This window comes from Falco cherrug, chromosome 4, assembly GCF_023634085.1.
Source record: "Falco cherrug isolate bFalChe1 chromosome 4, bFalChe1.pri, whole genome shotgun sequence".
Taxonomy (NCBI): Eukaryota; Metazoa; Chordata; class Aves; order Falconiformes; family Falconidae; genus Falco; species Falco cherrug.
The window spans coordinates 48,655,781-48,683,061 of NC_073700.1; the positions used below are offsets into that span (position 1 = coordinate 48,655,781).

Sequence of the window (27,281 nt, forward strand, 5' to 3'; positions counted from 1 at the left end):
ACCGGGCGGAGGCGGGACCGGGCGGGGCGGGGGACCCGGCGGCTCCGAACCCGCCCCCCGCCGCGGGGAGGAGGCGGTGGCCGAGCCCCCCCGCCGAGCCGAGCCGAGCCGCGCCGTGCTCCAGCCGCGCCGTGCTGAGCCGCGCCGAGCCGAGCCCAGCCCGGCGGTGCCGAGCCGCGCCGAGCCCAGCCGCGCCAGAGCCGAGTCGTGCCAGCCGCGCCGTGCGGAGCCCAGCCGTGCCAGAGCCCACCCGGGCCGAGCCCCGCCGTGCCAGAGCCCAGCCGTGCCGAGCCGCGCCGCGCCGTGCCGAGCCCCGCCGCCCCCCCGCCCATGGCGGCCCCCGGCCCCACGCGTGCCCCGGCCCCGGCCCGGCGCCGCCGCTGAGCGCTGCGCCCCGGCCCGCCGCCAGGTAAGTCCCGCGGGCGACGCCGGGCACCTGCCCACGCCGGGCGGGTCCTGCCCCCCGGCCCCGCTCCGGGGGTCCCGGCGGAGCCCCCTTCCCCCGGGGGCGTCCCCGGAGGCTTCGCCGCGCGTTATCCCCCCGCCCGGGTGCTGCCGCCCCGCGAACGGGGCAGAACCGGGTGACTTGGGCTGGCTCGGAGGCGGGGGGGGGGGGGGGGGCGAGCCAGGATCGGGCCCCCGCCGCCCACCACCCGCTCGCCGGCCCTCGGGCTGCCGCAGGAGTTTGCTTCATACTTGGAGACCGTCCCGGCAGGCCGAGCCGCGAGCGGGGCGGGGGGCGGCTTGTTCGCCGGGGGGGACGCCGCCTGTCTAAACATTAGTGTAAGGAACGGCAGGATGGGCGCCCGGGCTCCCCCGGCATCCCCCCGCCTCCCCCGGCCCCAGCCCCGCTGCCCGCACCGCATCCCGAGCCCGGCGGGCACTGGGAGGCCGGTTCCATCCCGGCGTCGAGGGAGGGAATTTCCCACTCGGGCTGCGGGCAGTACGGAGGCTTTAAAAAAACATCCTGGACCTCGGGTGTCTTTATTGCACATATATGGAAGCTTGTAGCCGGCACCGATGGAAATCCGACTGCTGCTTCGGGAGCCAAGGCGCGATTAGGCGCCGGGTCGAGGGCACGTTTATTGCGGCCGGCGAGGGCACGTTTATTGCGGCGGGTGAAGGGGCTGACGGCGGCGGCGTGCGAGTCCTGGACGGGTGCTCAAGTCCCAGATCTGAAGGCAGGATCAGCTCTGGATCCCAGATTCAGACTCTCGGGCTCACGGGTGCTCCTAGATTTCACGGCAGAAGCAGCCGAGATGCTGCATGGCACAAAGCAGAAAAATCAAGCAGGAAAGGGGGGGGTCTCCGTGCAAGATTTTAGGCTTGCGCGCTTGGTTTTGGTTTTTGAGCTGCTGGCTGTAACCAGGCCTTCGGTTCAGACCCAGCTCTACCCGCCGTGGCGCTGGCTCGGGGTTGCAAAGCAGAGCCAGCGATGCCGTGCTGCGATGTGCGCTGGGCTGGGGCAGTGCCGCAGCGTCAGCATCCTCGGTGCCGCCACGGAGCTGCCCGTGGGTGTATCCTGCACCTCCGTCCCCAGCAGGTCCAGGGCTGGGCTGGGAGCGGGAGAAATGGGACTTACCTGTTAATACATCTCAAGTTTTTAAATAGCGCTGGATTTTTAAGTGCTTGCTCAGTCCTGGTCCAGCTCGTGTCTTGCCTGGAGGAAGGAGCAGAGGAGGTGCAGCGCATCCCGACGCCAGCTGCAGCACCCCACGGGATGCCGAGCTGTCCCTCCCGCTTTGCCATCAGGCTGTGCCTGGCTGCAGCTGCTTCGCGGCAGGATGCGGCCCCAGGGCCAGGCTCCTGCTGGGCTGCGTGGCCACGGGATTTGTGAGGGCAAGGGGGGAGCCCAGCACCTTCCAGGCCTCGTGACATCCAGCCCCTGGGCTGTAAATAAGAGGAGCTGGTCCAGTTTTCTGTGACGCAGCCAGAGGGGGACATGCAGGTCCAGGCACTGCTGCAGTGTCCCTTCTCCCTGGGAGGTGGGCGCCCCTGGGTGCCCGTGCTGAGGGAGGGCTGAGGGAGGGCTGGGTGGCGCTGGGTGGTGCTGGGTGCTGGTGCGGGCCTGGCTGCGCTGCTCTGGGTGCCCTCCCACGGTGCAGACGTGAATCACAGCTCCCCGCGCCACCATCTCCTGCTCTCCCAGCCAAAGGCCCCTCGGTGGGCTGCTCTCCGACAGCCCTGCCAGGCTCCAGGCTCCAGGCTCCAGCCGTGCTTGCAAGGTTGATTTCCACCTTCGGGGAGCTGCAAGGGAGGAGCCAAGATTTGCAATGTCCACTTTTTTGAGGTCAAGGTACTTCTCATGTGGCCCTAAACGCAGCCCGGCCAGTAGCGCGACCAGAGCAGATGTCACCTTGGCTGTCCCCAGCACAGCATGCCACGCGTGCACCCACTGCGGTGGTGCTCAGCACACAGCGTCCTGCCTGGGAGAGCCCCATCCTGCGACATGCTGAGCCACGCTGTGCCCACACAGGGGCGGGCTTGGGGGTCACAAAGAGCCGACAGTTGCCTGTTGATGCCAGCCCCTGCCGATAGAGCATCTTACGGTACCCAGCGGGGCTGAGCCTTGGCAGAGAGGGAGGTGCCAAGCAGAGGGAGGGTCCAGGGGCCCATCACAAGAGGTGCAGTAGCACAGCTCAGGACAGATGTGGTTGGTTTTTTTCCCTTGGTGCCACAGGCAATTTCATTGCTGGCCTAAGCTAAAGCACGTGTGCACCAGCCCATTTCCAGGACCCTTGCTAAGCCCAGCTGGGGCAACAGCATGTGGTCCCACTCCAGCAGCTCCCATGGCTCAGCATGTGTGGGGAGGGGGTGAGAGGACCTGCGTACCACCCAGCCCCTCCACTCCCACCGTGCCAGGGATCACTTTGCACCCCAGGAGTGCTGCCACAGTGATGCAGCCATGGGACAGACCAGTGCCTTGGTCAGGGTGAGCCATCTGCTCCAGCTCCACCATTAGCTGGTTGGACTGGAGACATCCCACCCAACCCAGGTTTTGCTGGGATTTGGCCAGTTTGGAGTAGTCTTTCCCCATTGAACTTGAAGGAGAAGAAGAGAAGCCCAAACGTGCTCCCTCTTGGTTGTGCCGGGCATGGTGCAGAGATGCTTTCATGTGAAGGAGCATCCCGCCAGCACAGGAATGACGTGACCCCCTCTGCAGCTGCCCTGGGAAGGGAAATGCCAGAAGCAGTTTTATTCCCATTACTTCTTCGTCACGAAACCCAAAACGGGCTCACTTTGTAACTCAACATCCAAAGAGCTAAATTGAAACAATCTATTTGCCACTGCGTTGTTCTCGAACGACAACAAAAAAGCATTTCCTTCTGTAGCTGTTCAAAGGCCGCGTCACCAGCATCTCAGTCCCCTAATAAGCAATGTCAGCCGCATCAACGCTGGGTTTCATGAAGCGTTTTGATGGTGATGGAACCACATTTTTTTTTTTCCTCAGCAGAAAAGGTTTCCTTTGAACTTTGTCCAAACCAAGCGTATAACAGGATGGATGGTGGCTGCTGGGAGGGAGCAGGGCAGCCCTGCCGGGCCCTCGCTGGGTGAAGGCAGTGCTCTGAAGGGCCAGCATCCCTGCACAGCCCTGGCGCAGCAGCGGATGTGCCAGGAGGGGAAGCTAGCATCGCTTCCAGGCTGCAATAATCCAAAGCAGGAGTTGCATTTTTCTCTATTTCAGCAGCTTTTTCACAGCTCAGGGACCTGGCTGCGTGGTGCTTGGGGCAGGGCGATAAATCTCATCCGTGAGCTCTCCTGGACAATGCCCGGTGCTGTGCCAGGAGATCGTTCATGAGCAGCATCTGGGCTTGCAGGTTTGCTGTTAGCAGGGCTCCTGGCTTTAGGGACCCCCTTGATTTCATCTTGCCCTGTTTTTTTCCAGGCTGAAGCAGAGGGGTGAGGTGGTTGTAAGCCCACCCCTAGTCCTTCCCAGGGAAAAAATGTGTCCCCAGAGGAACCAAATGAGTGCCAATTTTCAAAGCCTATTTAAAGCAAGCAAATAGGCCAGGATTTGGAGGATGGATGGAGCAAATAGCCATCATCATCGGGGGCTACGGAGGGCTGGCAGCCCACCACCCTCCAGGCCATGGCAGCTCCAGGGGCAGCCGGCCATCAGCAAACACGTTCTGCTCAAGTCCTGGGGGTCAGAACCACGTTTGCCCCTTCTTTGCTACCTCTGGGTCTCACCAGTGACAGCCATCGCTGTTAGCTGCACACTCGCATCACTGACCAGCCCACAGGCTTCTGCGCCACTTGTGGTGACTTTTTTGCCTTTAATAATGTTGGTTTTGGCTGTGCTGTGCTGGAGCTGGCCTCGAGCACAGGGTGTATTTATCGCTGGCTGTTGTTGCTCCCTGACCTGCCCCTATAAAACACGGGTGCTGTTGGACTTGGTGAAGGCAGCTGGTGGCCAAGGACCTCCTGGGGCAGAGCCCCTGGTCCTGCTGCCCCAGTCAGCTTCGTGCTGCGTTCCTGGAGCAGAGCAGGCTCAGCTCATCCCTGTGCCACTGACCAAAATCCCAAATCCTTGTGGCATCCATCCCAGTGGTTGTGGTCCCCAAGCAGCTCTGGGCTGCAGCCAGCAGAGCTGTGCCAAGAGGAACAGGCAGGGGATGATCCCAGCAAGGTTCTGGAGTGGCCTTTTGGCTTTTCCCTGGGGCTTTTCCCTATCTGCTGCCTTCCCCAGGACAGGCAGGGATGCTGTGCCCTTGTGCAACCTGGGGGGACCAAAACCTTGGGTACAAACCAAAATGTCTTCATCCCCTCGAGCAGATGCTGCATCCCACCCAGGGTCATCAGTCCCATCCCTCCAGGGTGTCCCTGAGGAAAGACTTGCCTCTGATTTAATAGGGCAGCTGCTGTCTTCATTAAGTGGTGCTGGCTTATTAAGAGCACATTTTTGAGGCTTAGCAGCTCCATGGAGCCATCTGGGAGGGACAGTGCCAGCGGCAGAGCCGCCGCACGTGGCAGGAGGACGCAGGAGGCAGCCGCTGGCAGTGATGCTCCACTGAGCTGGGCTGGGTGCCGGTGGAATTGCCCCGCTGCCCCAAACCAGGGTGGGGATGCACCCAAGGGCAGTTTGGGCTTGGGGGGGCAAAGGAGAGGCTGGAAGGATCCAGCTGGGATTTGGGTGGCACGAGCCCTCCAAGCATGGACAGAGGCGGGTGTGTGGGCATGAAGGGCTGTGCCCTGGCAAAGCATCGCTCACGGTCGCGTCTCCACGACAGAGGATTGATGGGGAGGAGAGAGGGGTCTGGCCCCCGCCTGCCTCCCAGAGCAGATCTGGGGCTGATAGATCTTCTCCATCCCCAAACACCGGCACAGAAGCTGCAGCAGGATGGGCTGCATGGGCCACCGGCAGTGGAGGAGAGATGGCATCAGCATGCCTGGGGCTCCCCGCCGGGACGGGGACGGCGGGGTGTAGAGCTTGGCTGTGGCTGTCGGCTCCGCTCCACAGGCAGCGGGAGAGATGCACGACGATCCATCTTGCTGGAGCTCTTCCTCCAGCGCGCCGTTATCTTCCAGCAGCCGTGCTTTAATTTCCTGTTGCTCTGAGCAGCACCGGTGGGTCCCGCTGCAACCTCTGGGCTGGGAAAGGTGGAGAAGTGGCAGAAAAGGGGCAGATTGCCCCTTCCTGCAGCCCCCAACCATCCTGCCCTCCCCTCGCTTCCCTTGTCGGCTCCTCTGCAGGAGCACAGGCAGGGTTTGGGTGGCTGCGCTGGGATTGCGAACAGCGTTTTGTGGCAGCGCAGAGCGCACCACGCCATCAGCTGGGGGCAGGAAAATTGGTCCCAGTCTCTTATCCACAAGCTCGATTGGATCTGAACTGGAGTTGTGGGAGACAGCAGCCAGGTGGGAAGGACAGTGCCACCGCAGCTCTCCCACACACTGATTCCTGGGTGTGATCAAAGGGCAAAATTGGCTTTTTTGGAAGCTGTGTGGCTTTTCCACTCGGAAAGCCTCTGGTCCCCAAGGGCATCCCAAGCGGCTTTTCCCTGTGACAACAGGAAGGGTCAGGGGATGTGTCCATTTGTATCAGCATGATGCTGCGCCACCGTATCGGCATCTCTGCATGCAAAGGTCCAGGTGACCCACATCTGCTGCCTTTTGGAGACCCTCCAGCTATTCCCGTCATCTCCAGCCCTCTTTATCCCAGGCATCCCCCAGTTCTGAACTTCCTCCACCCAAAAGCTCAATTCCCAGTCTACTGCTGTTGCTGTCTCGGGAGGAATTCCTCATTTGCTCACTCTGGAGCAGTGCTAAGTGGTTCAATATGTCGGCGGTTGCTGCTGGAGTTGGACAGTAAATGCTAATGGGATATTAGTCTGTGCACCGTCCAAAACCCACTGGAAGGGTTTAGTGCAAATTGGATTTGCAAACCTCTCTCGGGTCTCTCTGCCCTTAGCAAAGCGCTGTAATCCCTGGCGGGTGCCTTGACAATCCAGCTCCTTTTGTACAAAAAGAAATTAAATATATATAGGGATAAGAGGAGCGAGGATACGGGGGAATTCCCACTGCCAGGCTGGAGGTGGCATTGGCATCACCTGCACTTCTTGCTTGGGATGCTGTTGGGGGATGCTGTTGAGGGATGCTGTTGAGGGATGCTGTTGAGGGATGTGCATGGGTGCTCATTGCTCATCCCTCGCAGGGCACCCAAGAGGCTGTAACTCCTCCATCCTGTCCCTGGCACCGCTCATTTCCTGCTTGCAGGGATGCTGCGTTAGGGCAGGATCTGTTTCTCTGGGGACAAGAACAGGAATTATTAAGGTGGGAGCTGAAGGGACCATGCCAGCCCACCAGATAGGTGGAAAAGTCAGAGGTGGCCACTCTGCTCCCACCTCTGACTGCTCTGGAAAAATGGGGAATTAATACATGGAGGTTTTCAAGGGCTGTTGTGCTCCCAGGGCATTTTTGCAAAGGGGAAACTGAGGCACACTGCAGCACAGTGACCCCTCTGGGGATCTGGGAGGGGGCTGGAGCATGCCATGACACCAGCCAAATCCACAAGGAAAGAAAACCCTACAAACAGGGAAGGCGAAAATGGCCAAAGCTGCTGTGTGGGAGGAGGTGATGCTTTCATGGCAGCCTTCTTGCCCTCCTGCCTCTGTTATGTTTTTTCCTCCTGGATCCCACCGAAGGTTTTGCTTTTCTTGGGAAAAAAAGGAGATTTTGCCCCCAGCACACCCGTGGCAGCTCACAGATACCAGCAGTGTTGAAACCAGCCCAGAGGAAAGCACATCTGGGGCCTGGACTCCGTCTCGCTGCCAAAATTTAAGCTTTTAACCCTATTTCCCGAGGCACTGGGATTGTTCAAACAAGCCACAGTAATTAGTTTCCTCTGACAAACCACCCCCTTTTGGCATCACAGGGTTATTTAGTGCATGAAGGGGTGGTTTGTCACTCCGAAGGAAAATAAAAAAATGACGTTCAGACTTCAGGTTTCAGCACGAGGGGGAAATTCTGGGCTGGAGAAACGGTGTGGGGCAGTGCACGAGGCTGCTGTTTGTCAGCACACCAGCACCCATGGGTGCCCAGCACTGGGGGTGCTTCTTGCATGTGCCTTTTTTTTTTTTTTTTTTTTTTTTCCTGGAGTTATCGCTGGTTTCCTGCAGGGCTACAGAAACCATCCTGGGTTTGGTGGGATTTCAGATGATAGATTTGTATTTTCTCTGCCCATCAGCAAATGGGATTTGGCTGCATCAGTGGGATTTTGTGCAGGTTTTATTCCCACCTCGTTCCCCATTACAGCCTTGTTCCGCGTCATGCCACAAACCGTGCTCTCAGCTCCAGCTGCTGTGCCGAGCAGTACCCTCCTGAGGCATTTTATAGTAATTTTATCTGTAATTACTCATCTTGTATCATAAAGGGCAGCTCTTGCCGCTGCTTAGAACTGGCTGAATCGGCTTATGAAGGGTTTTGGGTTGCCGCAGCCTCGCTGACCTTGGCGAAGCAGCCGCACCTTGTCGGGGTCAGTGGGGATGTGCAGCCGCTGGGCTGGGGACCAGCACGTGCTGGAAACCACGAGCTGGGGACCACAGCACCCATGCCCAGCCTGCCAGGATTTTTAACGACTTTGGCTGCTTTGCAGCTAGAAAGATGAATAGAGATCCCCGAAGTGTGATGTTTTCAATGATTTATTTGCAGAGCTGGGGGGGGTGAGGGGTGCAGGTCCCAGCCGGGTGCCCCCAGACCCCCGTGCAGCCACCACCCGGGTATCCCTGAGCTGGCGGGGCAGGGTGAGCGCTGCAGTGAGTCGTGCTGCATTTAAACCACTGCTTTTTTTTTTTGCTTTTTTTTTTTTTAATGCTGATTTATATTGCAGCTGTGTTTCTGCCTCCGTCGTGCCCCTGCGAGTGATGGAGAGAGCAGCAAGGACGGGAGCGGCAGGGTGGGAGGCGAGGGCAGCCGGGGCTGGAGGGGGAGCAGCAGCATCTTTATTTGCCCTTGCAGGGACCAGCTAAGCCCAGCCGGGGCTGAGCCAGTCCCAACGGGGGGGACCCGACAGGACACCGCGGCAGGAATGGCCACGCCACTGCGCTCAGCTCCACATCTGCAGCGGGATTCCTCCCCGCTGGGCACCCGCTTCGTATCCCCTGTTAATTAATGACATGAAAACCCGCGTGGGACCGCTGGGGAAGGAATCAAAGGTGCCGGCGCTGCCTGCCAGGGCACGGATGCGTCCCGTGGGGCCGCCTGCCTCCCCGCAGCCCCGCACCGTGCCGGGGCGCACGCCGCACGGTGAGAGCACAAATCCTGCGGGAGGGATGGGAGACGGTGGGACTGGTCAGCACCATCCTGGCATCTGGCTGGCGAGGACTCCTTGGAGGAACCCAGCCCCAAAATGGGTCTGAGTGGGGCCGGCTCTGCTCTGGGGGGACGCGGGAGGTGAGTGGGTTGTGGCCGTGGGGCTTCTGGGCTGGGGGCACCGGAGGGGTGCTGGGCACTGCACAGTGCACTGGCACTGGGGTTTCCGTCCCGGTGAATTTGGCTTCTCCTGCCCGTGCCAGCTGGGGTGGTGGGATGCTGGCGCTTCAATGTGCCCCTCGGCTGTGGTGCAAATCAGGTGTTTCCTCCGCTGTGCTCCATCCCCTCCTGGAAGAGCTCCCACCCCCCCTCGCTGGCAGCGTTGGCTCAGCTCCCATCAGTTGCTGGGGGCTCCCCTGGCTCAGGAACACAGACAGGGCATCTCCTCCTTGGCTCGGGGCTCTGGCCATGCCATGGGGGCTGCGGGGGGGCCTTTGCCTGCTCACTCCCAGCTCTGTGGCCTGTGGGGATAGAAGATGATGCCCTTTGGCGAGGCACGTCACCAGAGGTGCCTCAGGATGCATGATGAGCATACGGCACAGATGAGTTAATGCACCCGAAATTCCTGCCACCTCCTGGCACCATCTCTGGTGCTCAGCCCAGCTTTGAGTGGGTTTGGCTCCCCAAAGTCCGAAACAAGGGAAATGGTGGGAACAGGGACGCGGCCATGGGCAGGGCTGCTGCGTCTGACGGCAGCTACCAAGGCTCAGCTCAGCAGGGCTGGAGAGCTGCACCCTGGGGACCTTGCTGCTCACATTTTGATGCAGCGTCCCAGCTGTGGCAGAGCCGTGACATCTTTCTTCTCCAGCCACAACCTGGAGCACGGTGTGGCCGTCACCCCCCGGCATCGCCTGCGGCACTGCAGGGTGCGCGTGCCCCTTGCAAATCCTTCAGCTGTGTCACACAGGCTTGGTGAGGATTTTTTTATTATTATTATTATTTTTATTGTGATGATGGGGTTGTGGTGGTTTGTGTTTTTTTTTTTTATTTTTACCCAGCTGTTTAGAGAGATGTAAACCAAACCTGCCATAATTCAGCCCGAATGTAAATGTCATGTAAGCGTGGGAACGGCGCAGCTTGCCGATGGTTGGCGTGTTCAGCCGAGGGGCTCCCCGCACTGCCGGGAACACTGATGCTCCCCCGGCTCTGCCACGGCCCCTTCTCCCTCCCCACCATCCCGCGGGTCCAGGATCGGCTCCACCACTGCCGTTTCCTCACTGGTGCCGTGCCGGGTGGCTGCAGCCAGGAGGGGCTTTGGTGGTTGCCCCAAGAGGCTTCCCCCAAGAAGCCCAGGGCTGAGTCTGGCTCATTTGTGGTTGTTCCTCTGGGGGGGGCGGGGGAAGCTGGGGCTGCGGGAAGAGCTTTGGAGTTTCTCGTCTTGGGCTGGTTTTCACTTAGGAAAAGCAGAACCATGTGTCCTGCGCTCAGCTCTGGTTTTGCTTACGGGGGAGCGGGGAGGGCTGGGGAGGGGGGGAAGGCGGCGCAGGGACGAGCCAGTGCTGCAGGGTGTGGGACGCACCGTGGCCATTGTCGCTTTTGGAGTTCAGAGCACGAGGCTGTGCCACTGTGCCGGGCTGGGAGAGCCGCTCAGGAGGCCACTGCACCGTGTCCCCAGCCAAGGGGATGGCTGCACTGAGGTGGTGGCAGTCCATGGCCCCGGAGCACCCTCCAGCACAGAGCTGGAGATGGGGACGTTGTCCTTCTTCCCCTCCCTTATGCCCCCACCTACTGTCAAAAGAACAGGAAAATCCAACAGTTCAACTCAGATCAGGGTTTGGGGCATTTTTCCTTTCCACACTCCCCATTTTGGGGCCAGTTTTGCCAGTTTGGGGTGGGTTTGACCCTGGGGCATCGGCCACCCTGCTGCAGGCAGTCCTGGCTGGGGGCATTGGAGATGCCAATGCTCCTTGCAGGGGTTCAGTTCCCAAAAAAGCGTGTCAGGAGCTTGTGACAGGTTTTGGGGAAAGGCTGCCCCGACGTCTCTCTGCCACCCCTGTCCCATCCAGGACCGCGCTCCCAGCAGGACCAGGCGCTGAGCCGGAGGCTGCTGCTGGAGGAGCCGCTTCTCAGCAGCCCCTGGAGCTCCTTCACCATGAGCCTGGATGGAAATTGTTTAATTCCTGCGGGGTGAGTCATGAGGAGCCAGGATTTCAAAGCAGCTTGGCTCCCATGTAAGGCACTAAAATAAACAGTGTGTGGCAGGTGGAAGCTCTCTCTGATGTTCCGTCAAGGCCTTGGTCTTTCCAAGTGTTTTGCGTTGCCAAAAAACCCTCGGCCACTCCATGGCCTCATCCATTCTTGCAGTGTGGCTGAGCCCTAGCACTTGAAAATAATGAATCAATGCCCGGAAGCATGAATCGACTGAAAATTTATGACACACTTATATTATAATGTCTTTTGGGTTCTGTTTCCTGGGCTTTAAAGCATCAGGACTGAAAGTTTTCACTCTCCTCCTTCCCCCTCGAGCAAGGAAGATTTAGGGTAAAAAAAGTAAAATTCTGCTTTTCCTCCCTCATCTCGTGACTCCAGGAGCTGAGGCTTTAAGGGATCAGTGGATGCTGGAAACAAAACCTGAGAGTCTGCTGGAAAAATTGGAAATGGGTTAGAAAAAAAAGAGCTATGAGAAAAACCGAGAGCATGAAAAGCGAGGGAAGTCCGAGAAGCCCAAAATGCTCTGGTGGTATGAGCGGAGGCGATGTCTCTGCGGGACGCGGGCGCTGCTCTTTGGTTTAGCAGGAAAAGGCAGCGGAAACACCGGCGCTCGGGAGCTGAAGCGGAGAAAACTCCCAACCAGAAATGAGTCTCTGTTGCTTTGACTTTGGTTTTGTGATGGGAATCAAGCCTTGGAAAAGTTTACTTAGGGCCATGGGGTGGGTTTGTTGGATCCTCTTTGAAAAGAAAGACGAGGAGCTCACAGAGGGGTTCTGAGGGGATCTGCAGTGGCGGGGCGAGCCACGATAATCAACTTGCTCCCTCCAGACTAAGCAATGGGAGTTGGCTGGCCTGGTAGTTGTTGCTTTTCCTTAAGATTTCCAGTTCCTCAGGGCACGGAGTGTTTTTTTCTCTGCCTGGGAAGCAGTGAGCCCTGGCAGGAGCCGGCTGTGGGGTGAGCAGGGCAGGTGAGGGCGGAGGAGGCTGCCGGAGCAAAGGCTTCATGCCGGAGCGGGGCTGGTTTGGGAGCTGCCTGGCAGGGAAGGGTCTTCTCCTGCAGGGGTGAGTTTCCTGCTTGGCAGCAGGCATGGCATGGCTAGACTGTTGTGATCGCATTAATGGGTTATCAGGAGAATGCAGGAAAATAGGGAGCTTTTGGGCTGTTCTCCAGGAAAGCTGAGTGCAAACTTTGGCCTTTCATCAAGCCAGGGAGGATCGCTGGGTCCCTCCCCGGGATGTAACGTGGCTGTGAGCACCCGAACCCCACCAGGACTCAGCCCAAGAGCCCCCCGGCAGCAAACCCAGGGCATGAACCCATGGACCATGGGTGTATTTTGGGGCTGGAGTAAGTGCACAGGCACAGCCTGGGGCAGAAGCCGGCTCGGAAAGCTGGGATGGCTCCATGGGTTTTGGCTCCCCGAGGTGTGCAGTAAGAGCCGAGCAGGGTGCCCAGCACAGCTGTACTTGCCCGTTTGCCCCATGAAAAGAAGGGGGGTTGTGCTGGCAGAGGCTGTGCAAGGACCAGGCATCCCTGGTGAGACTGCAGCTCTCTGGATCCCTCCTGCCCGCGTGCTCCCCACCGGTCCCTTGGCACATCCTTGCAGCCGTGATTTTGTGCCTACAGCTCCTGTGGCACCCCAAAGCCCTGGGTTTGCTGGGTCCCTCCATCCCCTCCGGAGAGAGTCAGCAAAGCCCGAGCAGCCTTGTCCCCCTGACCCCAGCTGCCTCGCAGCCGAGCCCCATCCCCATCCATGCAACGCAACCTTTTTCCAATATTGCTTTGAGCCTGAGGGACGAGCCACCAGTCTGGGTTGAATGGGTGAATCTCCAGGCCTGGGTGCCAGTCGGGGTACCCAGGGTGGCAGGGCTGCCTCCTGATCCTGGGAATGTGGGATACCCATCCTGCAGTGCTGAGCCCGGAGCAGGCGAGGCAGGGAGGTGGCTGCACTCTTGCAGGGTGCAGTAGCTGCAATGAGACTGGAGCAAAGAGCAGCAGCAGCAGCAAGACTCAGCAGTGGCCATGCCCAGCACTGTGGGGTCTGGATGGGGGAGACCCTGGTGTTCCCCAGCTGGAGGCTCGCCGTGCCAGTGGTTGCAAGACTTGGACACATCAACGCTCAGACTAGGTATGAGAAAGAAATTTTTTACACTGAGGGTGTTGAGGCGCTGGCACAGGGTGTCCAGAGAGGTGGTGGGTGCCCCATCCCTGGAAGTGTTCAAGGTCAGGCTGGACAGGGCTCGGAGCAACCTGGTCTGGTTGAAGATGTCCCTGCTCATGGCAGGGGGTGGAACGAGGTGGTCTTTAAGGTCCCTTGCCACCCAAACTGTTCTGTGAGTCTGTGATTTTTACAAACAAAGATGCTGAGCCGTAGCTGTAGGCAACTTTTTGATAGCAGCCACTTGAGGTGTGGAGGTTTGGCCCTGGGTCCCCACAGGATTCGGCCCCACTCAGCATGGCCAGAGCTGTCGTCAGAGCTCGCCAGGCTTTGCCCGGTTCAGCTCCTTGCAAGTGCTTTGCACGCTCGTGTGCAAACCACCGCCCCAGGGCAGCTGAGGGTGCAGGTCTGCACCGGGGAGGGTTTGGGGCTGCGGGATAGGGCTGAGCCAGCAGGGCCAAACCCCCTGGTCTGAACAGCGTGGTGGGGACCCCCCAGCCATGCCTGCAGCAGCGGGCCCAGGGGAGCACGTGTCAAACCCCTTGTGATTATTTATCCTTACTGGGAGTGGGTTTGAAGTATGTGGAAACCAGAAAGATGGGAGGGTGCTGCTGGAACCCCGTCCTGGGTGAGTCACAGCTGCGACTCCTGCGTGCGCGTGTGTGTTTTTCCTTTCCCCCCACCCCAAACTTCAGCTTTCCCCACAGGCTGGCACATGCGGTCTGTGGCTTTTTAGAGCAAGAGAAACCACAGGCAAAGCCTGGAATATTTTTTTTATTATTATTGTTTTGCACGTTGGAACTGGGGTTTTAGTTTTTTGAAAGGTCACCGGCAAGTGGGTGGGGGCCAAAATTACTGGCTGCTGAAATAGGAGGCTTTTTTACAGGATGAAACCACTCTCCTAAAATTTTATGGGCTTGCAAGAAGCCAGGGGCCCTTCCTCAGGTGGACGGATCGAGTGTCGCAGCCTTGCTGTTTTCCTCACCGGCCCAGGGCGAAGGGGGCTGAGCAGGGGCTGAGTGCCCCGAGAGCCCCTCGGGGGGCAGCGGTGAAGGCTGAGCTCTAGGTCCTGGCTGCCCCATGGGGTCCCCTCCCCGAACGCTCGGACACCAGCTGCCCAAAGCTGCTTGTTCCTCCTGGGGGGGTGACTGCCGCTGCAGGTGGGGTCCCTTCCCACCTCTGGGTGCTGCTGGTTCCTCCTGGCCCTTCATCCCCTGGATTTTGCCCGCTCTCCCAGAACAAACTGCAATTTCCTTGGTCCTTCACCCTTCAGTGCCCATCCCGCTGCCTCGCTGGGAGCTGTTTGGTGCCGGTGAGCATTTTCGGTGCCTGTTCCCTGCTCTTACCTCAGAGGGGAAATCGGAACCTAAGGCACCTAATTATGATGACGAACGTCGATGCAAACACACCCAGCAGCCTCCTGCATCCTCCCCGTGCCCACAGGATGGGGAGCCAGGCTTGACCTTGGCTCTGGGGAGGAGGAGCGATGGCAGAGGGGGATGCCACTGTCCCCACTGTGGTGCCCATGACGCTGCCCACGGCGGTGCCTGTGATGCTCCCCACCACAGTGCCGTGACGCTGCCCACGGTGGTGCCCTTGATGCTCCCCACCACAGTGCTGTGATGCTGCCCACCACGGTGCCTGTGATGCTCCACACCAGCCGGCTGTGAACCCTGGCCCCAACGCAGGTTTTGGTGCCGGTGCGTGTCGGCGCGATGCCTCGGCCAGCCTCGCCGCTTGTCCCCCGTCGGGATTTCATGGTCTTGCCTCCTTATATGGCCAAACTATTCTTTTTCTAGCTTGGCATTGTTTATAGCCCAGTTGAAAATATTTAGAGTCTGGCTGGGTTCTACAATTATCTTGTAACCTACAGGGCATATAATTACTGTTAGTTAATGTGCAATTATCTGCATCCTGTAAAATAAAGGCTTGCTGGCGATGAGGCAGCGTTCGCAGCCTTCTTGTTGTTTTCTAAAGTAAAAGTGAACCTGTCAAATTCCATTTTAAAATAAACATTTTTCCCCCTGGTAAATTCTATTTGGCAAATATTGCTAAACTGGGGTTGGGTTTTTTTGCTTGGTTTTGTTTTGGGTTTTTTTCTTTCCTTCTTTTCTTTTTTTTCCCCCCGTGGAAAATTTATTTCAAAAGGAGAAATGTTTGGAGTTTGCAAGGAGCTGAAATAAAAGAAGGGGCCAGGAGGCGGCTGCAAGTCCGTGCCGCTTTCCAGAGCCTGTCTTTGATGGGGATTTAATGGCCGACAGCCATTGATGGGAGCCCAGACCAGTTCCCCACTGCCCTGCCTGGCCACAGGGTCAGCTGTGAAATCCCATCAGATCCAATCTGGTTTCGATGGAGAAGATGGAATGGTGTAAGGTAAGGGCCCAGCTCGCCCGCCAGGGAAATGCCAGCCAGGTTTTTTTGTGCTTTGAGAAACTGCTGGGCTACAACCGCCGAGGTGGCCGGTGCTGCCGCAGACCTCGCAGCCGTGCCAGGATGGTCCAGCCACCCTGTTCATTTTTGTTCCTGAGGTTTTCAGGATTTTGGCTGGTTTTGGTGGAGCTGCCACGTCGGTGCACCAGCGGGGAGGGACTCAGGCTGCCCTGGAGCATCTGGGCGACAGGCTGGCAGGAGCAGACTCACAGTGCTGGGCGCACCTCACCGCAGGGCAGGGACATCAAACTGCACCCCGGCTCTGGGGGGAGCGGGGAGGGTGGTGGCACTGGGGGCTCCTGCTGCTCACAATGTCCCAAGGAGGGATGCGCCGGGCAAAGAGGTGTCACAGGGCGGCGTGACATGAGTTTGCCCATCCTTTACGCACAGCCACCCACTGCAATATCGGCCCCTGCTGCAGCCGGGGCGTGGGGAGTGGACACCCACCTGCCCACCGGCCTGTGTGCTGTTGGGGATGGACCAGCTGAGGACACCGCTGTGTCCCCACTGCCACCGCCAGCCCCAGGCCACCCTCACCCGCCATGTGCAATTTCCCCTTTGCAGCACAGCCCTGGGCTGTGCCGTAGCTCCCTACCTCAGTTTCCCTATTGCAACAGCGGACAAGTCTTGGGAGAGTGCAGGGGATGAGGTCAAGCCAAGGGGATGCTGGTGGTCCCGTGGGAGATGGTCAGCCAGCCCGAGCCACGGGAATGGGGGGAGGGAAGAGGGGGCCACGGGTGGAGGCCACGTAATAAGGATATTTGTTTTGCCTGTTTTGCAGAGTGTCAATGTTCTGACTTGCTCTAAGATGAAGGTATGGAAGTTTGCAGCCATTGCATCGATGCTCCTCAGTTCCATGTTATCCATTTTAGTTTGTAGAGACATGTTCAACGGAAGCCGGAAATACAGCCCCTTGCCTTCCTCGCCGTCTTCCTCACGGGCATCCTCCTCCTCCTCGCTGCCGGAAGCTCTGCGGAGATCCCCACGAGCCCTGCAACGCCACAGCTCGCTGCTCTCCCAGTGTAAGCTGCTGCGCCTCTGCCCCGGGCACCGTCCCCCCCGCACCTGCAGGATCCGGCCCCCACCCCCAAGCGGGGCAGCTTTCGGCGCACAAACAAAGCCCGACGCAGCCCACTGGGTTTATTCCCCATTTGCTTTGCCTGCCGCCCTCTCGCTCCTGTGCATCCCCTTAGGAGTGTCTGAAGGCGAGTTTAGGGAGCAGCGGGGGCTGCTTGGGCCAGCAAGTTGGGGGGGGTCCTGCAAAAATGCTGGGCACCAAACCTTGGTGCGAGCACGTCAGCTCTCCACACAGGGAACTGAACACAAACAGCTCATCTTAGTACAAAGAAGCTGCTTTTTGAGCTCCAAATGGCTTTTTTTAAAAATGTTTTTTATTTTATTTTATTTTCTGCACAAATGCAAAATGTCAAACAGGAGCTGAAGACGAGGGGGGACGGCCCCTCTCTGTGGGGAGGCAGCGGCTTACCCCGCAGTGCCGCTCGCCCCTCGCGCTGGCAGCCCGCTGAAACTCGCCAGCATGTTTGTTTTGATTCCAAACCATAAAGAACTTTTTGGGTTGAAATTTGGAAATCGATGACAAGCTGTCAAATTATGCTTTCCTCCGTCTTTCCTGTGCTTCCCCTAGCGCCGGGCTGGACTAACCCGGGCTTTAGGGTTAGGACTAAGGGACTTGGACCTTCCTAGCGGCTGTCAGGGACAGTTTGTGTCTTGGCTGCTGGCCCGGGGGTCTTGTCAGGGGGGGCAGCCCTTCCACCCAGCCCGTAGGGAAACAGTGCAAATATTAAATTGGTGTTTCTCCCCAGTCCCATCGCGGCTTTTCTGCAGCAGCATGTCTTGGTTGGAATTTGAGGTCTTTTTCTACTTTTCTGGGGGTATTTTTTGGCACGTTGAGGTGATGCCACTAAGGAGTAGCGCTGGCATCTTTAACTCCTACCAGGATGCTCTTTGCAGGCACTTGGTCCCTTTGGCATCCCAGCCGTGGTGCCGGCGTGTGGCCGTGCCGGAGAGGCAGGGCTGCCCCTTCCCGGCCACAGCCGTGGAAAGCGTGACCGTGGCAGGAGTTAATTGTGAGGGAGGGGATGGGATTCCCCCCCTTACACAGTTCACTTTGAAGGATGCACTTGATGTTGTGCAGTGGAAGGGGCTGTCTGGGACAGCTCCAGGCAGGGGAGAGCTCGTAGGGAGAAAAAATGAAAATAAGGCAGAAGAGGGAAAGGGGGGAAGGGGATTTGGGGATTTTTTTGCCCTCCCCTTGTGGGCTGGGGGTGGCTTGGAGCCACCCTGGGGCTCATGAGGCCACAGGGATCTCTGGCCTTGGGGTTGGGTTTTAAAGCCTTGGGGCGTCTCATGCCCATCACAGAGAAAAGCTGGTTCCTGGGCGGCGCTGTCGGGCTGCAGCGCTGGGTTCTGCAGGTTTTGTCATTGCTGCCGGGCATGGAGGGAGCCAGGAGCCAGCGCTGGGGGACAGCCACCGCCCCAGAGGACCACCATCCTGGGGGAGATCCACCAGCCACAAGGGACTTCCATCCTGGGGGACATCCACTGACCCCAAGGGACCCCCATCCTGGGGGACACCTACCCACCCTAGGTGGCCTCCATCCTGGGGAACATCTATCTACCCAAGGGACCTCCCTCCTGAATGACATCTGTCTACCCAAGGGACACCCACTAACGTTCGCCCCTTCTCTTGCAGACAGCAGCTTGCTGGAGAGCTACACAGAGGGGGAGATCCGGCAGCTGATCTCAGCACTGGTGGAGCGCTACAGCCAGGCCATGAACTCGGGTGGCCACGAGCTGCCACTCTTCCCCCGGGCAGGCAGCCGCAGGAAGCGTGCCCGCGCTCGCCACAAACCCTGTGCCCTGAAGGAGCTGGAGGTGAGCGTCAGCGAGCTGGGCCTGGGCTACGAGTCAGACGAGACGGTGCTTTTCCGCTACTGCAGCGGCACCTGCGAAGCAGCCGTCCGGAGCTACGACCTCTCACTGAAAAGCATGAGGAGCAGGAGGAGGATCAAGAAGGAGAAGGTCCGCGCTCGACCCTGCTGCCGGCCGCTGGCTTACGACGACGACGTCTCCTTCCTGGATGCCTACAACCGCTACTACACTGTCAACGAGCTCTCGGCCAAGGAGTGCGGCTGTGTGTGAAGGGCTGGGGCCCCCCCCGGGAGGAGTGGGCGGGAGAGGCGATGCCCCAGCCCCGAAACCCCGCTGGGCAGCAGGCAGAGGGACCGGGGGCTGCGGCGGGGGGAGAAGGATGGTCCCTAGACCTCTGGCTGGAGGAGGAGAGACTGAGCCGCTGGTGGATCCCTTGGCGTTGCTGTCCTCCTTGCTGCGCAGGACTAGAGATGTGGCTGTTGGTGACGGTGGAGGCTGCGGTTGTTGGAGCGGTGACAGCTGCTTGTGGCTTTTGTCCCCCGCTGGAGGTGGCCCAGGGGTCCCTGTCAGCCCCTCCAGAGGATGACAGTGGGTGTGCAACATGCATGGGGCATGTTCCACCCTTGGGATGCATGGCGTGCGCGGGGCGCATCCCGTGCCACACATACAGGTCACGCTGCCGGCAGAGGGGGTGTCACAAAGTCCCCTGCCGGGGGTGTGCCACACACAGCAGAGGTGACGGGTGCGGGTGTGCTGCTGCACACACCAGCATGATGCACAGGCGGGGTGTTCCTGCGCAGCAGGTGTTGCTGCCTGCGGTGCGGTGTGTGGTACTGGACAGGGTGTGCTGCATGCACGGGGGTCTTATGGGGTGCATTACAGGTGTGGGGTGCATTGGGTGGCTGTGGGTGCCCCAGGACGGGGGCTGAGCCCTGCAGCCTGTAGCTGCCCCCTGCGGGGGTTTCCCAGGGTTTTGTGACCACCGTGCTGGGATCCATGCACTGCCAGGGGCAACTTGGCACCCCAGCTCCCTGTGTTTGGGAGCAGAGATGCACCAACGGCGGTTTGCACTCGGGCGAAAGGCTCTGGCTCTGCTCCCAGTGCCCGCCCGAGCCCCGTTTGCCATCGCCTCGCTCCCCACAGCCACAGGCTTTTCTTCTTAAAACTCGTGATAATCTGAAGTAACTGGATTAACCTCCCATCCCCCCCCTCTGCGGGCAGCTGGGCTGGAGACCTGCCACCACCGGGGAGGTGACAGAGCCTCACGAGGCCACCAGCGAAGCCGTGGCACTCGCCGCCCTCCGCCGGGTTTGCAGCATGGGCAGGAGCATCCGCGGTTCAGCATCCCCTGAAAGCCAGAGTGGCTGTCCCGGCCGCGGCACGTGAGTATTGCCCATCGCCTCGGTGGGGCTGGAATCACGCGGGAGGGGGGATGCAGGCCTGGGGTTTGGCTCCAGTTCACATTTACAGCAGTGTCACTCTTGTTTACTCTGCGGAGAAATAAATGAGACCGCAGACTTTTGCATTCTCTGGGCAGGCTATATTTGTTGCCTGGGATTGATGGGTTTTCTCCCCTTGGCCCTCTTCCCAGAAAAAGCAAATCATAAACAGAAGGAGAATATTGGTGTCATGTCCTGGGCATTAACCAAGACGAGGGAAAATGCTCTGCTTGCCGCCCCCTGGTCACAACAGTGTCCCAGCTCCTCAGTCCAGCTAAACGGGGGGAAAAAAGTCCCATGCACCTCCATCCCAGAGCGGCAGCAATGAGCAGGAGTGCTTGTGTCGATGCCCACAGCAGCCAGCAGCTGCTGCTGCAGGATTTTGGGGAGCAGGTCAGCATCCCCCAGGACAGCCAGCTCGGCTGGGGCTGGGAGACAGCTCTCCCCGCTCCATCTCCTGCGGGCGACCAGCAGCACTCCAGACCTCTGCAAAGGGCTGGGCTGGTGGGATATTTTTTTTTCTTGCTTTTCATCCAAACGCCGCTCTCGGCTGAGCGAAGCCAGGATGTAGTGAAGCAATATAAACACCATCCTTCAGCAGGGCTGGCTGCGCACCCGGCGCCCCCAGGAAGGCAGCCTGCACTCTGTAGCACAGTTTTCCCCTCGCTGTTGGGAAAGGGAGAAGGCAGCCGTGGGCACAGAGGGCTGAACCTGTCCCTGGGGCATTGCACACGCTGGTGAGCAAGGGGTGCTGAGCTTGCATCCTGGGCGTGCAAACACTGCTGAGACCAGACAAACTCAAGCCACGCTGCAGGTGCATGGAGCTCCCCAAAAAAGCCTTGCAAGGTGCTGCAGCACTGCAAGGGAAAGTTTGCATCATGGGATTTGGATGGAAATGGAAAAGTTGTCTCAAAATTAAGCAGCCAGCGGGTGCGCAGTGGGAGCAGGATGGGGACAGCAGATGGGCAGCTGTCAGCGTGATCCATGCCATGCTCACAGCAGATAATCGGCTCACTCTTGACTTAAAAAAAAAAAAAAAAAAGCACGTGCGCCCAAATCTAATAATAATAATAATAATAATAATAACAACTGCACTCTGAAGGACTTGGGTGCTTTCCAGTTCTCAGTACTATAAAACTAAAATTAGTTTTGTTGCAGAAGCCTCCAGTAAAAAAAAAAAAAAAAAAGGAACTAGAGCAATAAAGCAAGGTAAGGTGTTGCGGAGGCAGTGCAGGACCAGGCGCCATGGGAGGAGGATTTGCAGGATGGCTTCCCAGGGCTGCTGCTGCTGGCGGTACCCTGAGCCCAGCGGGTGCCTGGGAGATGCCAGAGCTGTTTCATTTCCCCAAGCAACTGTTCGCACCCTGGTTTGGGACATTTTTTCGCAATATTTAGGATTTAGGGTGCCTTGACTTGCAGGTGTGAGGGGGCTGATGGCTCTCCAGCCCCAAGGGGACCCTCATCTTGCCAGGGTCTTGTTGGGAGCAGCAGGGAGGCAAGGGGGCTCGGGAGCAGGTGGAGGGGGCTCAGGAGCAGGCAGAGGGGGCTCGGACACCCCAGACCCACTCTCCTACCTTCCAGCTGCAAAACACCCCCAGCAGCACCTGTGCGCAGCACAAACCTGGCTTGCAACCCCAAAAAAACAGATGCAATGCGGGGGGAAACGCCATGTGCAAGCTGTGTGTGTTAAACCCAACATGAACAGCTCCAATTAACCTTTTTTTCCCCTTTCACCCTGCTGGCAGCTGAGCAGCAGGCTGTGCAGAGGTGCTGGGAAGTGCCTGGGATCTGCTGCTGCCAGCACGGCGGCCACGCACACTGCGCCTGCTTTTTTTTTTTTTTTTTTTTTTTTTTTGGGGGTGCAGCTGGGATTTGCAACGGCAAGACTCCCTGACCAGGTCTTGGGGTTAGCAGGGGCATCGCAGCCGTGGCCAAAGGGTGGCTTTTGCTTGGTGGCTTTCATGCATCTCACTTGGGGTCCATCTTCTGCATGAAGCTCCTTCGGCTCCGCTGCAGGAGCGTTGCTTGGCCCGTGCCGTCCTGCACCGCTGTGCTGCCGCCTGGGCATGGAAATATGGTTCCAATAGAAAGGCTGATATTTCCTTAATGCTTTCCATTTCTACAGCCCTCTCTGCTGTAATAGGAGCTGGAGCTGTCCGGAAGAATGTCTACAATGCAGAAAGGGCAAAAAAGGATGGAAAATTCCCTACTCAAAGCTATAGCAAAGTCTCATCTGGCTCCTTCCTCATCATCCCATGCGTTATTTAATGTTAATAATAATAAAGAGCGTGCAACGTCCATCAGGTAGGGTGTTCTTAGGTTGTTTTTTGTGCAGCTTGCCTATCTGTCGCTGCAGCTTTGCTGTTTGCAGCAGCATTGCTCCCCAGGAGATGAGGGTGTTTGATGGTGTTTGAAAAATCAGGAGGTTTGGAAAGACGAGGAGATGTTTAAAACTGTTCTCGTGGTTGTGACAGCGCAAAAATATGAGTGTGATGTTATGCTGGCTCTCCAACAATGAGTTATGGGGCGTTTCATTGTGGTCTACTATACACATTCTATACGTGCGTGCCTGTGTTTGTGTAACGCTGGCCAGTGCAGGAGGCGGCTGAAGCGCCGTGGCTCTGGCTCAGATCCACCGGTCGCTCGCATCGGTTGGGATCCCATTTGCTGACATGCTCTCCCTCCCAGTTTGGTATCTGTGAGGGGGAAATGGGTTCTAACAGCATTGTTTCCACTCGATGAAAGCGCTCACAAAGGAAGTGTTCCTTATTTAAACAGGTCCAGGAACTTGCTAGGAAGAAATCACTTTCCCAATGTATCAACACAAATGATTTTTCGGCGGTATTTGAAACCTCAGCCTTCCTCCTGTCGTAAATAGGGCTGCCACATGGTTTTGTTCGTGGTTAAACAAGGCGTAGCCTCAAATTTGAGGCCCAAGAGGAGCGGGGTGCGGAGGGGGGAGAAGTAAAAAAAGGGAAAAAAGGCGACTTGCCTCACCGCTGCCGGCAGGAGCAGGGGGAGCGTGCAGTCCAGCCCACGGCTCCACTCGGCACCATCCGGATTAACCCATTTCCCCTCCGGTATTGTCGGGTCTGACCGACCATCTGCAGAAGTTGATGCAATGCATCTATATTTTAGATACTCTCTATTTATTCGAAGTAACTTATGTTATTTATTTAGATACCATAGTGTGCCATCTACGTAATGCGTTCTTTCTCTCTCTCTCTTTTTTTTTTGAAGTTTATTTATTGATCCAAATGGTGCCAAGTGCAGTTTACATTTATTACATTTCTACCATTTATTCTGAACGTTGGGGGGGAAAAAATGCAGTATGATTTTTTTTTAAACAAACATAAACTCGGGTGTGATGCCGTTACATACTCACGACAAAGTGGAAATAAAAGGAGGATTATATTGATTTCTCACTGCTTATTGTCTTCCGCTGCTGCCGGTGGGTACGTGATGGTAGTGGTGGTATGTCCCCAAGACGGGGATGGGGATGGGCAGGGAAGTGGGAAATTTGGCTTTTCTTTTAGGAGCACAGAGGGGGTCCCAGTGGCTGGCTGCAGGATGGCAGGCGCTTGGCTTGATTTTGCAGTTTCCTGCAGAAACCTCCATGCACACCTGCAAACAGCCACGTTTCTTGCATTTTTGTGCGCTGCAAAACTATATTTATGCAAACCAGCAATTTGAAACATTACCAAGGCTGGGCTGCTGCCTGCGTGGGTCTGGGCTGGTTTAGCCACAGAAATAATCATCTTTGCCCCCTTCTTGTAAAGGCACTTCCAGCTGCATTGGCTCAAAGACATGCCAATTCTGGCACAATGGCATTGAAAAAAAAAAAAGGAAAAGAAAACGCAAGATTTTGATAGGAGTAGCCAGAGAAAAAAGTTCAGTTGTTCATCTGGAAGCAGTGCTGAGGTTAGAAACATGCTTTATTTTACAGGGAAAACATCTCAAAGTCAGCAGCAGGCATTGCCCGGGGTTTTGTTGCTCTTATTAAGATGATTATGGTGGTTGGTTAATATTTTGTTTTGGGTGAAATGCTGCAATTTGAAAGCCCAGCCAAGTTCAGGATGCAAACACGTTTCAAAGCTGTGGAAAATGGAAACGGTGGGACCAGCGCTGCCGCCACACACGCCAGTCCCACCTCAGCTCCTTCTCCCTGCTACTGGTTTCCAGTAGCTCCATAGAGGACTGAAGCCAGAGGCAACCTGCTGTTTAAGCCCCATTTTAGCAGACATTAGTTAATCCCATTTAAGGGACATTGAGCCTCTTAGATGTACATTGCCCCCTTTTAACATGTGCTACCCCACAGTTAACACACGTTATTTCCAGTTAACAGGTTACCCCCGCCCTCATTTAACACTCATTAACCCCACTGAGCACACATTACTCCCAATTAGCACATATTGCCCCATCTTAAAACACATCACCCCTGCATTTTACATGCATTATGGCATTTACCATGCAGAGCATCAGTGGCCCTGGTGCAGGGAAGTGCCTGCATCCCTGCCCTTTAGAAGCACTATCCCCCACACCTGTCTGTCCAGAAAAAAATAACTTTTTTTCACTGAAAAATGGTCTGAATCTGTCCGGTGCCAGTGGTGAGAGTGGGCACAAGCTCCTGCATTTCTTTACAAAACACCCCATTTTGAGCAAAGCCAGTGAGCCGCCCCACTGCTCTGCCAGGCTTGGCACCAGGCAGTGGGGAACAACTTGGGGGGGGGGGGGGGCGGGGGAAGCTAAAATGCTTTTGAACCGCAAAGGTTTATAGCATTTTTTTGGGGAATGGAAAAAAAGGTCTGTTTATATTCCCTCCTCTTGCCACCCTGAGGCCTGACAGCTATGGACGGCTCATGGCCGAGTCAAACATTCACCCTCGGAGCTCCACTTTGTAAATATTTTATGAAGCATCTTTTGAGACTCATAAATCTTCGCATGTGCGCACGCGTGCGTGCATGTGTGTACGTGTGCGCGCACACTCCAGAGCTAAGAAAAGCTGCAATCCTGCTGCCAGCCTGTCCAAAAAAAAAAAAAAAGGAAAGAAAGAAAGAAAAAAAAAAAGACAAACTGAAGTTTTAATGACCAAATTGGAGAGGGCTGCTTGGAAAATCTGACTCTTCTAAGAGTGAAAAAAAAAAAAAAGAAAGAAAGAAAACAACGGTTGCAGGCAACAGTGTGAAGCCAGGACGTGCTGCTGGGCTGGGACTGGGGCTGATTTTGGGTGCAATTTCTTGGAGATGAGGTGCATGTTGCCAACTAAGAGGGAGATTTTCACTAGCTGGTGTTTGTTTTAAAGCCCCAGCTTCAAAACCCCAGTTCTCAAATGACGTTTTGTGTTCATTTGTTAATTTTTAAATGGAAAAAGTATCAGGCAGGCAATGGGATGCTGAGAGTGCTCAACCCCACCACTCTGAGCTTCTCAAAATTACCTTCCAGTAAGAAAAACCGTGGGAAAACAAACCCAGCCGACTTCAAACTGGAAAACATGAAATAAAAGTGAAGACAAGAGTGTGGAGACTGCAAGCCTTAAAAAAACACAACCTAAACCCATATATACGGTGATTTCTCTCCCAGTATCTCTGGTAGTACTAACTGAAAATGTGAAGCTCGGGAACAATTTTTGTTGCTTGTGCAGCTGCTGATGGGGCTTTGCTGCCAGGGAAGGAGGGAGCTCGGTGGTGCTGGATGGCCGTGGAGAAAACAGTCTTTGTAGTTCCATGTTCTCCCTCCCAGCCTGACTGGACAAAACAAGGAGCAGGTTTCCAAAGCACAGGGGGTATCTGCCCGTAGGCTCAGCAAAGCTGGAAATAATTGAGTTTACAGGGCTGGTTTAGGCACCTTCATGCACCCAGAAAGACGAACCCAGTGGTGATGGAACTCTGGATCTTGTAAGGCTCCAGCTGCTGTTTTCAGGATTTTGGCATATCTGAGCTTTTTCTCTTCCCTTCCCCAAATGCAAAGCTCTGCTGAGCCGGGCTTGGGGAGGATTTGGGTTTCTCCCAAGCTCTGCCTCTCCTTTTGGCTTGCCTCCAGCCCTGGGGTCTCTGCAGGGCAGAAGTCAGACACTGCTCCAAAAGCTCTCTGTTTCCAGCATTAGTATCTCCCTGGTTTCCCATGTGGAGCAGCCTCTGTCTCATCTCTTGTCTTCAAGAAGCTCTCCCCTCCTCTGCTTTTTGGACCATCTCTGCCCAAAAGGCTCAGCCGGGAACCTTTCAGCCTGCCTCCTACCACCTTTGGGTAAAAAGATTAGAGGTTTGGGGGCAAATGGGGGGGGTTCACCTTTTCTCTGCAAGGGACTGAAGCAGCCCCTCATGCTGGTATCTCTAACTGGGTGTGGAGGGGGAAACCCACCTCAGCAAGGAGACTGCAAACCCCAGCACCGGTGCTTTGGGAAAAGCTGGTCTGTGACTTCTCAGCGCGGTCTCCCAGCCCCGGGGCCCCCGTGGTGCAGCCATCCAGATGTTTCCCTTGATGAAGCCCCCCCTTCCAGAGTTTCCCAAGTGCGGTGTCAGCTTTCCCATCCCCTAACGAACTCAGCCTGTGCGTGGCTCCACGTCGCCCACAGGCACCCCCTCCCCAGGCCACGGCAGCACCCAGCCACCACTTAGAGGAGGGGAAGATTTAACACAATATTTTTGTCCTGCTGACCCCGCGTTCCCTCCTCAAGGACAACGGCTCAAGTCTGGCTGGGTGCAAGCTCCTGACACCCCACGTTCTGCTCAGCCCGGAACGCTTCAGCAGAACTAAAATTTGTATTTTGGTCACCCTCTCAAAGGCTGCAGCACAATTTGGGGGATGAGGGGGAGGTCAACATTTGTAAGTCTGCCCCCCTGAATATTTATTTTGCCTTGGCTCCTGCACCCTCGAAGGCTGGCTAACCTCAGGGTCAGAAAGACCCTGATGCTCCCCCCAAGGCTCATCCAGGTCCCCAAATAGCCCTTGGACCCAGGAGAGGGATGAGGCTGATGAGCCTGGCTGGCCTTGACCTGCCAAAATAACCCCAGGCTCAAGGGCAAGAGGAGGGGGCCCATCACCCTGGCGCTGCCATCCCCCAGTTAAAAGAGTCCAAAAATCTACAGGACTCATCTCTTTTTAATAGGTGTTAAATGTCTCCAGGTCTTGGAAGCAAAGGGAATTGGGCTTGGGAGGCTGGCAAGAGAAAACAGCACAATGGTGCCGATCGGTGTTTCCTCGCTCCCTGAGTGCTTTGTCCCCAAAGTGTAGCATTTCCAGAAAATGCCACCAGTGCCAGCTCTGCTGGGCCCACCTGCATGGCACAGCATCCCAGCTCGGGGCGGTGGGGCCGGCTCTGACCGTGCTTCATGCCTTCCTCATGTGGGCTTTGGAAAGGCTTCTTGTCCCCCCAGTTTTTTTGCAACTTGGGCATGTCCTAGGCCAA

At 56.9% G+C, this 27,281-nt stretch overlaps 1 protein-coding gene across 3 annotated transcripts; it reads left to right on the forward strand.

Annotated features, from left to right (window-relative positions):
* The first annotated feature begins 25 nt into the window (after positions 1–25).
* Positions 26–23,290, forward strand: NRTN (neurturin). Of its 3 annotated transcripts, XR_008731700.1 has the most exons (4): positions 298–409; positions 16,327–16,567; positions 18,259–19,819; positions 22,002–23,290. XR_008731700.1 is itself a non-coding variant. In XM_055706920.1 (3 exons), exons 2-3 carry the CDS (start codon positions 16,354–16,356, stop codon positions 18,705–18,707), a joined length of 663 nt encoding a protein of 220 aa, XP_055562895.1. In that variant the 5' UTR covers positions 26–409; positions 16,327–16,353; the 3' UTR covers positions 18,708–23,290. The 3 variants fall into 3 exon arrangements, 2 of the variants coding, with proteins under 2 accessions (XP_055562895.1, XP_055562894.1); XM_055706920.1 differs by having other exon boundaries at positions 26–409; positions 18,259–23,290; XM_055706919.1 differs by having other exon boundaries at positions 313–409; positions 16,418–16,567; positions 18,259–23,290.
* Positions 23,291–27,281: the final 3,991 nt, after the last annotated feature.